Genomic DNA, 12,674 nt, shown 5'->3' on the forward strand with positions numbered 1-12,674 from the left:
CAACTCTTTGCAACCCAATGGGTCGTAGCCCACCAGGTTCCTCTATCATGGGATTCTCCAGGCAGGAATACTGGAGTAGATTGCTGTGTCCTCCTCCAGAGGATCTTCCCAACCCAGGTATTGAACCCGTGTCTCTTTCATCTACCTGCATTGGCAGGCGGGTTCTTTACCACTAGCACCGCATGGGAAGCCTGCGTATTTACTCAGAATGGGTAAATACTCACTCTCTCATGTAAGCACTGGATAGCCAGCGACTTCACACATTTACACTGTCACTAAACTTGCTGCTGCTGCTGCTAAGTTGCTTCAGTCATGTCCGACTCTGTGCGACCCCATAGACGGCAGCCCACCAGGCTCCCGCGTCCCTGGGATTCTCCAGGCAAGAACACTGGAGTGGGTTGCCATTTCCTTCTCCAACTGAACTTACAAGTATTTAATTTAACGTCCATCCTCCAGTTTTGTCAGCTGATCTCATAATGTCTTTACAGCACTTTCCTTCCTCTGGTTCAGGAGGCAGTCTAAGTTAGGTAATACGATTCGTTGACATTTCTCTCTCTTCACTTAATCTGTGATGTTTCCACAGACTTTGTCTCTTGTCATACTGACATTTTTTAAAAATACAGTTGTTGCTGTTATTCAGTCCCTCAGTCCAGTCCGATTCTTTGTGACCCAATGAACTGCAGCACACCAGGCTTCCCTGTCCTTCACTTCCCTGACCTGGAATTTGCTCAAACTCATGTTCATTGAGTCATGATGGTGATGCCATCCAACCATCTCATCCTCTGTCATCCCTTTCTCCTCCTGTCTTCAATCTTTCCCAGCATCAGGGCCTTTTCCAATGAGTCAGTTCTTCGCATCAAGTGGCCAAAGTATTGGAGCTCCAGCTTGAGCATCAGTCCTCCACTTCAAAAAAATAAAACATTCCTTGCTGTCTGCTGTTCCTCGTGAGTGGATGAAAGTTATCCCCTCTCAGCTGAGCACGGGGTCGGGCCTGGTGTTTCCTTTGCAAGGTCCACATCAGGAGACCCGCACGGTATCTACCTTTTCTCACAGGTGCTGCTCATTTTGATCACCTAGTAGAGTGCTGCCCAGTTTCTTCACTGGATAATTATCTTTCTCTTTCTCCCTTGCAGCTAATAAGCAGTCTGAGGGACTGACAGACCACTGGAATATATTGCTCCATATCAGAATTTCCCTCCACAGTTCAGTGTGGACTGATGATTTTTGGCTGATACAATATTTACCTTGATAAAAAAAATTGCAAAATTATTTTCCAACTCCATCACTCTCTCCATATTTACCAGTCGGCCCTGGAAATCCTCCCTTCTCCTCTGCGTCTTTATTTATCTGTATATTATTGGTATGAACTCATGAATTTCCTTCTATTTCAATAATTTATTATTCATTACCATAATTATTTGGGTGCTAAAACAGTCTCAGATGTCGCTAGTAGGAGGCCCTTCAATGTGACTCCTGTATCCTTGTAACAGTTCCCCAGTTTTGTGAACACTTCCTTACTTCCAGGCTTATCTTTACCTACCCTGCCCTATCCCTGGTACTAGTCATTTCTCCAAAAAAAGACACCTTTTCATGGAGAGTGATATAAGAGAACAAGATTAAGTTTGCAAGGTATGCTTATTGCTAGTGGGTTGTCTCCGCTTCTTAGCCCTCTTAGCAGACAGAGCTAGGAATATACGCATGTGTGTATATACATGCAGGCTTCCCTGGAGGCTCAGTGGTAAGGAATCCACCTGTCAAGGCAGGAGACACAGGCTCAAATCCCTGGGTCAGAAAGATTCCCTGGAGAAGGAAATGGCAACCCACTCCAGGATTCTTGCCTGGGAAATCCCATGGACAGAGGAGCCTGGTGGACTATAGTCCATGGGGTCTCAAAGAGTCAGCCACAACTTAACAACTAAACCACAACAATATATATTCATACATGTAATAAAAATACATATGCACGCATATATATTTTTGTGCATATGCACATACACCTATATATACATGATTTCAAAATTATTAATCCATGCTTTTATCTCAATTAATTTTTAATTAATTTTAATTGGAGTATAGTTGCCTTATGATACTGTGTTAGCTTCTGCTGTACAGCAAAGTGAATCCGCCACACCTACACGAATAACCCCTTTTTCACACTTTTATCTCAAATTTAAATCCATCCCCACAAGGTTCTATGCTGCCTTCCCCCATTCCATATTTATATGTCTCCTTTCCACAGTGAGATCCCTGGCTCCCAACAACATTAAGTCCAGCCATCTTGGAAAAATGTTCGATAATGCCTCTTGCAACTAAACATGCATATACCTATAATCCAGCAATTCTACTTCTGGGTATATTCCCAACAGAGATAAGGACTTATGTCCACCAAAAGCATGATGTTTGCAGCAGCTTTTCGCCTAAGAGCCAAAAACTGGAAATACACCAAAAGTCAATCAATAATAGAAAAGCACATTGTGGCATATTTATACAATAATAAATTGCTGTGAAAAAGAATGAAACTCCTGATAAATGCAAGAAAGTGGATGAATCTCATGGACATCAAGTTAAGTAAAAGATGTTCAATGTGGAAGAGGATGTATGATATTACTCCATTTATGTGAAATTCAAAACCAAGGAAAATATGACTCTAGAAAGCAGAGTAGTGGCAACCGCTAAGGTTTGTGAGGATGGGATAATGATTCTGAGGGGGCTGGAAGGAGCCTTCTGCAGGATGGGATGTTCTGCATCTTAATCCAGGTAACAGTAACAAAAGGCACAATACAAATACAAAAATCATCAAGTTATAATTTAAATATTTTACTATATGCAAGTTACATCCTATTTTTTTAATTTGATACAGCTATAAATTGAGTTGCCAATGCAATTAACTCAACTGAGATGACTTAATCAGACCAATTCCACATGTGTTCAGGAAATGACAACCGCATCAGAACTTAATCATCTGCCTGGCAACTACTGCTTTTCTGTTGTAATACACATCCCGTGTCAGTAATGGGAAAAATTGTACATGCAAGGATCTAACAGTACTGTTCATGGGTTTACTCAGTGTCTTGATTTAATTTTTTGTTGAGTTGAACTGGACTGTGTTATACACACCCCAAGCGTTAGTCACAATCCAAACCTTTAATGGTTTACTCTCTGTGTGTAAAGTCACTTGATAATAGGCATCCTCTGGGGTTGATTACTGGTAACTTGAAATTCATGGGAAAAGTCAGCGCCTAGAATCCTAAATGCTTGAAGGAGGGTGTTGTGACAAGAGCTTCAGTAGTAGGGTGGAATGAACATAGGTTTCAACCCCCAGACTGGCCCGTTTGCTACCCTTCTCTCGGAGTCAGGCCTGTTGCCCAGGCAAAGCCGGGTATATAAGACGTGAAACCATTCCTCCTCTGATGAAGACATCTTCTCTTTTGATCAGGACTGAAAAATAAGAGATGAGGGTGGGAAGGCATGCTGCAGTGCTTCTCCAGCTTTGAGTGCACCGCAGCCACCTGGACAGCTTGCTAAAGCTGAGCGCTGGACCCCACCCGTGTTTCTGATTCAGCCAGCCTGAGCCAACGCATCTACCAGCTTCCAGGGGTAGTGCTGCAGGCCCAAGGACCACACTCTGAGAATTACTGCCATAATTGCAGTGAATGTGGAATTAGAGCATCAAAGTTCAAATCCTGAATTTAACCTAATAGTCTGTGACCGTGAGCAAGCAAATTAATCTCTCTGAACCTATTTTCTTATTTGTATGATAAAGACAGTATGTGTCCTGCTTGCCCTATAGGATTGGCATTCATATTTTGTGCGTTCATTTGTATTTTGAAAACCATAAATCATTAGACCAAAAGTTCTTCACTTTTTTGTGCCTTGGAATCCCTTGGCAGTCTATGGATACTATCTTAGAATACTGTTTTTAAATCTATAAAATAAGATACAGGAAAAAAAAAAGGAAACCAATTATACTTAATTAAAATTATAAAAATATTTTAGAAAAATAATTTGTAATATACATAGTGATGTGCTTCTTTGACATAAAGCAGGTAATGTCGTGGAGGGCTTTCCAATAATTACTATAATTCCAGAATAGTGATGAGATTTTAAACAATATTTCAAAATATTTGTAACATCTATAATGTCATATGAATACATGAGTGACTTCTATCAGTGACAAAGTCATAGTATTGCTAATACTATTGTGGTCTGTTGACTATATTTATAATAGAAGGAATGCTAAGTTTCAGTTGGGGGTTAGTGAAAATAAAGATGCGATTGACAGACCCCTCCAAGGAGGTCCTTGTGAAGTGAATAATTGTGTTCCATTTTCAGGGTCTCTAGCTTGGAGAAGGCAATGGCACCCCACTCCAGTACTCTTGCCTGGAGAATCCCATGGATGGAGGAGCCTGGTAGGCTGCAGTCCATGGGGTCGCTAAGAATCCAACACGACTGAGCGACTTCACTTTCACTTTTCACTTTCATGCATTGGAGAAGGAAATGGCAATCCACTCCAGTGTTCTTGCCTGGAGAATCCCAGGGACGGGGGAGCCTGGTGGGCTGCCGTCTATGGGGTTGCACAGAGTCGGACACGACTGAAGCGACTTAGCAGCAGCAGCAGCAGCTTGGGTAACCTATTCTGAGACTTACTTGGGATGGTGCCCATATGTGGGCTTCTATGGAAGCTCATAGACCAGAAATGGCAGGACTACAGACCTCCAGCTATATCAGAGCAGCAGCCAGTGATGTCCGATCTCTTTACCCTTGAGTTTGCTGTGCTGCTTCCATAATAGCTTCTAAGAATTACTGAAATATTAAGAAGCTTCGAGGAACTTGTTAGTAGGAGGATCACAATGATCTGTTGCTGTAATTGATCATGGAGCCAGTGTTTGGGTCATCAACAGTGGGCATTAAGATGGTGGGATGAGGTGTATGAGAAGCAGGGCATAGATGTATTAACAATTTGTACATGAACCTTGGAGAAGGGCATTGTTGATACAGAGAGTTTGGCCAAAAATATATGCCCAGCATTGACAATTTAAACTGGAATAAAACCCAAATGTCCAACAAGAGTGGAGATTTCCTCTTACTGACATAGTTATGAGGGTGCCTTTCAAACAGACTTTGCCAAATCTTGACCTCAGTGAACACACGCGCTAGCAAGAGCCGTGAGTCACCTGCACCTTTTTGTGAGTTAGTTCTGGACACCATTAATAGCCCTGGAACTGCTTACAAGTACAGACATTGTAGATGCAGCTGTTTTCAATATGTAAGGCCAGATGGGGGGCTAGTTTTGGACCTGTTTCAGAAGCTAACCTCTGGGCATATGTTTGCAAAAAAATCTGATGTTGCTTTTTTTTTTTTTTAAGTGTTTTGCTAGTCTGTGGTTAAAAATTCATCTAAACTCTTAGTGAGAATCAACGGATAACAGTTGTTTAGTCACTAAGTTGTGTCCGACTCTTTTGTGACCCAAGGACTATAGCCCACCAGTCTCTTCTATCCATGGGATTTTTCAGGCAAGAATACTGGAATGGGTTGCCATTTCCTTCTCCAGGGGATCTTGCCTACTCAAGGATCAAAACCAAGTCTCCTGAATTGGCAAGCAGATTCTTTACTGCTGAGTCACCAGGGAAGCCCCCATGGATAACTGCAGTAGATGGTAAAAAAGATTCAGGGTCCCAGTGTTTAATTTCCTAGGGGGCTCTTTGCCATACTTCAAATGGTTCTTTAATGGACTTTTTGGTTTCCAGATAATAACCTCTTCTATAATACTGCCATTAAAAGCAATAAAATTTTAGCCAGAACCTACCTCAATTCTGAGCTTTTGATGCTCCAAATTGGATTTTAAGGAGAAGCTGTGAAAAGGGGGAAAATATTTTATTTCTGCTTGTACCATGTCCTTTATATTAATTAAAAAATTTTAAGCTTTAAAGAAAGTAATATATGCATGTGGTAAAACAAATTTTAAATGATAATAAAAGGGTATAAAGTGGGAAATAAATGTCTCCCTTCTCATCTCCCATCCCACCCTAAACCCCCATTCCTTTCCCCAAATGTTAATTGTTTTAGGACTGTCTTGCCCTAAAATGTTTATGTGTGTGCCTACATGTTTTTTTATGTGTATATTTTTATTTTAAAGTGTATAACAAGTGAGACCATACTGTTTTGTATTTTTGTTTCATTTTAAAATGTATCACGGAGTTCATTTAATACCCACAGACCTGCCTCATTGTTCACAGGGCCATGTGATATTCCATTGCATGGTTATCCAAGATGACAATTTACTTAAGTAATCCTCTATTAATGCATATTTAGGTTGGTTTTAGTTTTTCTCAGTTTAAAACAATCTGCAGAGAATATCCTTATTAAAAAAACACTTTTGTATGCTTACAGAAGGATATCCATCAAGTAGTTTCCTAGAAGAATAATTCTTAGGTCAAGAGTATGGGCATTTAAACCCACTATGGCAGGGAAAGAAAGGGGAGAGGCATTTAACTCCATATTCTTGACCTGAGAATAGTTGGTAACCAAACTGCCTTCCAAGGTTGAATCAGTTTACACTCCCACCAACAGTGTGGGGATGCTTGGATAACAGTTGTTGTTGTTTAGTTGCTAAGTTGTATTCGACCTTTTGTGACCCTATGGACTACACCCTGCCAGGCTCCTCTGTCCATGGGATTTTCCAGGCAAGAATACTGGAATGGGTTGCCATTTCCTTCTCCAGGGAATCTTCCTGACCCAGGGATCAAAACTGCATCTCTTGCATTGGCAGGCGGATTCTTTACCACTGAGTCACCAAGGAAGGTTACTTAGCCATAAAAAGAATGAAATTCTTCCATTTGCAGTAACATGAATGGACCTAGAGAATATTAGGCTTAGTGAAATAAGTCAGAAAAAAACACTATATGATATCACTTATATGTGGAGTCTAACAGATAATATAAATGAAAGAATATGCAAAACAAAAATGGACTCACAGATATAGAAAACAAACTAGTGGTTACCAAGGGGACGTGGAAAGGGAGTGCAATCTGTAAAAATACTGAATCAGTATGCAGTAAAACCTGAAATTAACCTAATATTGTAAATCAACTATAGTTCAATTACAAAAGAAATACTGGAAGAGGTCAAGAATGAGTTCAGACCTACACATCTGAGGGAGGTTGTCAAATAGGTAATTAGATATACAAATCTGGGACTAGGGAATTCCCTGGAGGTTAGGACTCCACACTCTCACTGCTGAGGGCCTAGGTTTGATCCCTGGTCAGGGAACTAAAATCCCATAAGCTTAGGACCAGAGGAAAATACTGCATTGGAGACATAAATATCAAAGTCACTGGAATATAGTAATTGAAGCCATGGGCATAGATGCATTTACCCATGAAAGGAGTACAACACCCAAATCAGGTCTACTCTGAAGCCTTAAGGAACACTAACATTTAATGGCCAAGTAGAAAAAGATGGGAAAAAGAAAGAACAGATGCACAGCCCAAGAGCAGGAAGAAAGCCAGTTGAGTGAAGTGTCCCAGAAACCAGTGAAAGAAGACTTCAAATAGGATGGAGCAGCCAGTAGTGCCAAATGCTGCCAAGACATCCAATAAGAGGAAGGCTGAAAATGCCCATTGGATTTGACGACATGGAGGTTGGTGACATTCATTTGAATTGTCTCAGTGAAATAATGGGAGCAAGAGCCAGATTGGAGATGACTGAGAAGTGAATGGGAAATGAGAACACAGAGACCCCATAAGGACCACTCTCAAGAACTATGGTTTTGAGAGAAAATAGCCCGAACCTATTCATCCTCAGTCTCAACTCTTGACTCTTCCTTGCCACTCAGTAAACCGAAGTGATTTTCTAACTTGGTATTCGATGTTCCACAGTTGTGGTCTCCCAGGAGCCATGGCAATGAGCCCGTCAGGATAGCATCTTTGGGGGGTGGGGGGCACGGGTCACCTCAGCCTTGGGGGTTCTTCCACTCCTACAAGCAGCTTCTGACTCTGCAGGCCTGGGAGGGCCATTGTAGAAAACACTGCTACAACTGGCTTTAAGAAACAAAGAGTCTTTATACTTTAGCAAGATCTGCTAAAAAATGTCTCTGGAGAAGGAAACGGCAACCCCCTCTCCAGTATTTTTGTCTGGAGAATCCCATGGACAGGAGAGCCTGACAGGCTACAGTCCATGGGGTCGCAAGAGTCGGACACAACTTAGTGACTAAACTACCACCACCACTGGAAAATATGTCTGGAATTGGCAAAACAAAACAAGCTAAGGCAGCAGTTGATCATTGCTGAAGCGGGGTGATGGGATGGGTACGTGGAGGCTTATTATACCTTTCTCACTCCTTTTGTTCATGTGTAAATTTTTTCATAATACATTGTAAAAAATATTAAGTTTAGTAACTGTAAATTGAAAGTACACAGAACCAATGCCACCACAGGCCTCCTGTTGACCATGTCACTTAGAGCAAGATCTCCTTTGGGGCTTCCCTTGTGTTTCAGTGTTTAAGAATCTGCCTTGCAATGCAGGGGACATGGGTTTGATCCCTGAGCAGGGAACTAAAGATCCCACATTTCATGGATCAGTTGAGCCACATGCCACGACAGAAGATCTTGTTGTGATCTAAGACCCAACACAGTCAAATAAGTAAATCAATATTTTTTTAAAAGAATAGGATCTCCTTTAAATCCAATTTTCCTTTGGCCTGGGGGTAGAGGAGGGTGGTCTCCAGGTACCAAATGTGTGAGGGGGAAAATGTGTCCTTTCTTCTCTCAGTAACCATAGAATCTTGTTCCTGGCCCCTCTTCTCCTTTATTCCCTCCCTCCTGAGTGTGGACTCTACGTCATGGTTCTGTCACCCATCTCTGAACTTGAACAAGTTCCCTCTCAGACGTGCTCTGAGAAATGAAGCTGCACGCCTGCTTAGCAGTGTTGTGAAGATCCATTCTGACAGTGGGAGTGGCTCACAGCGCCAATCCTTAGAAGGCCCAGAAGTCAGGGAATACACATGAACGGAGGTGACCAGTTAGGAGAAAATCATATGACCCTCCTAGCCCATCTTTAGTTTTGCCGCTTTTAGTAGACATACAGGTAGGAAGAATTGTAAGAAAAATTGTATTCACTAAGAAAAAATAATAATTCAAGCATGAAACATAATCTATATTCATAAGTCAATGGGTAATAAACTGAGACTTAGCTTCAGTGTTGGGGAGTACTAAGGAGCGGTGGGGAGTAGGGCAGTCAGAGCATGCAGGCCCTGTCTAACAGAGGCAGTCCTCCCAGCTCCATGACTGCTGCCATGACAGAACGTGGAGCCAAGGTTAACATGTCTTCTTGTTTTACAAGAGAAGCTAGAACTCTAAACTTTTTATGTGAAATCTCCCAATTCTTAAATTTGGGTTCAATTTTGTAAAAAAACAAAAGCACTACATGGTCAAATTAAGCTCATTTGTGAGCCAAAATCAGCTCATGAGCTGCCAATGTGCAACTTCTCACCTTTAGATAATAGGATAGAATGCAGTTTCTGTTCCCCCTTCCTTTTGTCTTCCACCTCTAAGTTTCTCCTTTCTCACATTTTCCACGTCCTTCTCTCCTAACCTCTCCCACCCTTCCTTTCTAGACTAAGTCCAAGAGGTAGAAGGGGTTGAAGTCAGTTGAAGGAGTGATGAGGCCCAAAGGGATGTGATCTAGATGCCTCATCCTGCCCCAAGGCCTAGGCCAATGCCCCGCACATGGTGGATGAAGCAACAAACTTGATGAATGAATAAGCCAGCTACCAGGGGTCAGTCAGTTTCTTGTGCACACCTGGGCTCACCAGAGGACTGTCTCATTTTTCTCAACAGCCTTGCGAAGTCGTTCTGGCCGCTCCATCATCAATGGGAACTGGGCAATTGACCGGCCTGGAAAATACGAGGGCGGAGGGACCATGTTCACATACAAGCGTCCGAATGAGATTTCGAGCACTGCTGGAGAGTCCTTTTTGGCCGAAGGTCCCACTAATGAGATCTTGGATGTCTATGTGAGTTTGAACTGTTGTCTTTGTGTCCTCTTGCTTCTCAGGACCACACTTAGAAAAATTAAACAACAAACGTTGCCCCGGCTCAATACGATCATTTGAGTGGCGCCTTTTGGGGTACCCTTACATGCTTGGCGCTTATCTCTGCCACTCACCTCCAAATGTACCTAGCTCATAGAAACCATAAACTCTCCCAGATGCCTCAGCGTTTACTGACCCAGTAAAACCAATTTTACTTGTTGAATCAAATCAGAGGCAAAACATATCCTTTATTTCATGAGCATTGGATCTCCTCCAGGCACTTTCCTCCTATGCTAATTTGGCGTGTTTTCTTTTTATGGCAAAGGAAAGCAAATGCCTAAAGCAAGACAAGACCACTCACAGTTCCCAGCCCTCTTCAAATTCGATTAAAGCAAGTGAAGAAACAACAACTCCAGAGTCCTCCGCATGACACAGTAAAGCTTGGAGTAACAATATAGAGATTTACTAGAAGTTCCCTGCTTCCCAGAAGACAGCACTTTGATTTCTTTTACAAGAAACTAAAAGTATTAAGTTGCCCTAGAGTTAAAAATGGTCTTTATTTTTATAAGAAACCACTAGAATCCAAGCTTCTTAAAAAAAGATCAGGAAATAAAAGGGGACCAGAAACAAAAGCTCAAAATCAGAGTTTTGATAAAAAGGAATGAGCTCACCCATTGATATATATTCTCTCACCATCTCCAGAGTCACACTGGTGTACCTGATATTTGCTGAGTTTGAGTTTTATAAATATTACTTGTCCAACTATACAGTTACATGTTCATTCCCTTTGGGCCTAGTGGCTCATGGACTAGAAACAACAAAGGAAGCCTTGTTATAACTCATTCTGAATATTTTTTAATAGACTGTCCAGTGGTTGTTGGACTCTGGGTAAGTTTCAAATGGCATCAGGGGTAAAAACTCAGGTTGTTAAAGGCCCACCGTGGGTGGTCTGGGATGTGGTGGCCAATAATAATTTCATAAATGGGACAAGGTTTGTACTGGCAGAGCATTCACATAGAAGCACAGAAGAGCGGGGAAGGATTTCCAGGCCCAGAATGAGTGTCAGATTGTGTGAAAAGAGAAGTGAGGGAATTAGAAGTGGATTGCGGGGACCTGTGGTCACGCCACCATGTCCCTCAGGGATTCTCTGCTCCCCACTTGGTTCCTAGATGTGAGGGGCCCCGAGGTTCTCATGTCTGCCTTCCCCTGGGTGATTTATAGACAGGAAGCCCCGTTTCATACATAGGGAAAGGGTAAGGGCTGATGGCATAATTGGACGGAGCAGATACCCTCATCGACCAAACAGGACCCACCCTTGCAGGAGTGACTAGCTAACAGGACCTCAGAGATCAGCTGTGATTCTAACCTCCTGCCTCTCGAGATGAAGAAATCAGAGGCTATGAGATAGAGGGACTTGCTCCAGGTGACACGGCTGGTCAACAGGAGAGCCCCTTTATAAAGCAGTAGAGATGGAAACATCAAAACATGACTCTGTCTCCTTCCCTGGCTCATATTTTCACTTCAGATTCCTGTTCAACTGCTTTATTTAGCCCACCACCCTGCTTCCCAGCAGGAAAGCCATGGGTACAAAGGATTTTGTGCTCCAAAGTCAATAGGGAGGGACTTAGTCTGCTTAGTGTACTGGCTTAGTGTGCTGGCTTGTTTTGCATTCTTGTCCCAGACAGTGCCGTGGCTGACTTCCACGGCCCTGTGCAGCTTTTATCATGGGTTCCTGAGAGAATAGGACCCAGGAGACACTTCCCTTATTCGGTACCTGTATTTCTCACCCCATCTCTCTGTGATTCTGGAGCTTTCCATGGATGAGAGGGGATGGGACCCAGAGAGTCAATAAGAGAGGGGGTTGGGGCAGACCTTCCTGAGCCAGGCTCACAGGCCAGGCAGAGGACTTCAGAGGAACCTAGAAGAGCTCCTGCTGGCCCTGCCCGAAGTCTGGCCCTTCCTCCATGGCTGCCTCGCCACCTAGTGTTCAAATGGTGTCTCTGTAGTGTAACCCTAAGTGTCCCGGACATTTTGAGATCTGTGCACAAAATCTAAGTCATGGAGAAGATGGTGGGGAACCAACAGAAAGGTTTGCCACCATTCCTCCCATCTTTCCATTTGGAACTTATAAAATCTTGACTTTCAGCCTAGTTTTCTTCCAAATCTCTCAAAGACTATGTTCCTCATTCTTTGAAAGCAAATTGCAAAAAGCCATCTGAAAATAGCTTTCATTTAGTCTGTCACTGGCCCACTATTATTATTAGATGTAAATCAATCCACTTATTTATAGTTAATGCCTCTTACACTATTGAGCCCAGAGTCAGCCGGAAAGGGATGTGCCTGTTTACCAGTGCAGTGACATTGACCTCTGTGTTGTCAGATGATCCACCAGCAGCCTAATCCAGGAGTCCACTATGAGTACGTTATCATGGGGAACAACGCCATCAGCCCACAGGTGCCACCTCACAGGAGACCAGGTAAAGCTTCTTGTTTTGCTGCCAATCATTCCAGATCATTTCCTTTTAAAGCCCTTTCTCTCTTCTTCTTGTATATCTGCCCTCTCTTAGTTAACACAGTGAAAATTCATGGACACGTGCTTCAGAGTCAGTGGGCCTTGGTATCAGAGGATGCTTCAGCATTTGCC

The 12,674-nt window shown here is 42.7% G+C and overlaps 1 protein-coding gene across 3 annotated transcripts in view; it reads left to right on the forward strand.

Moving 5' to 3' along the window:
• Window positions 1–12,674, forward strand: part of THSD4 (thrombospondin type 1 domain containing 4) — a 676,681-nt gene that overhangs the window by 632,156 nt on the left and 31,851 nt on the right. For all 3 annotated transcript variants that reach the window (XM_088839954.1, XM_055436217.2, XM_088839956.1), the window contains 2 exons: window positions 9,837–10,012; window positions 12,411–12,507. In XM_088839954.1, coding sequence (XP_088696080.1) covers window positions 9,837–10,012; window positions 12,411–12,507 — 273 coding nt within the window. The remainder of the gene's footprint in view (window positions 1–9,836; window positions 10,013–12,410; window positions 12,508–12,674) is intronic.

This window comes from Moschus berezovskii, chromosome 9, assembly GCF_049115385.1.
Source record: "Moschus berezovskii isolate FMDL1 chromosome 9, NW_MosBer_1.0, whole genome shotgun sequence".
Lineage (NCBI taxonomy): Eukaryota > Metazoa > Chordata > Mammalia > Artiodactyla > Moschidae > Moschus > Moschus berezovskii.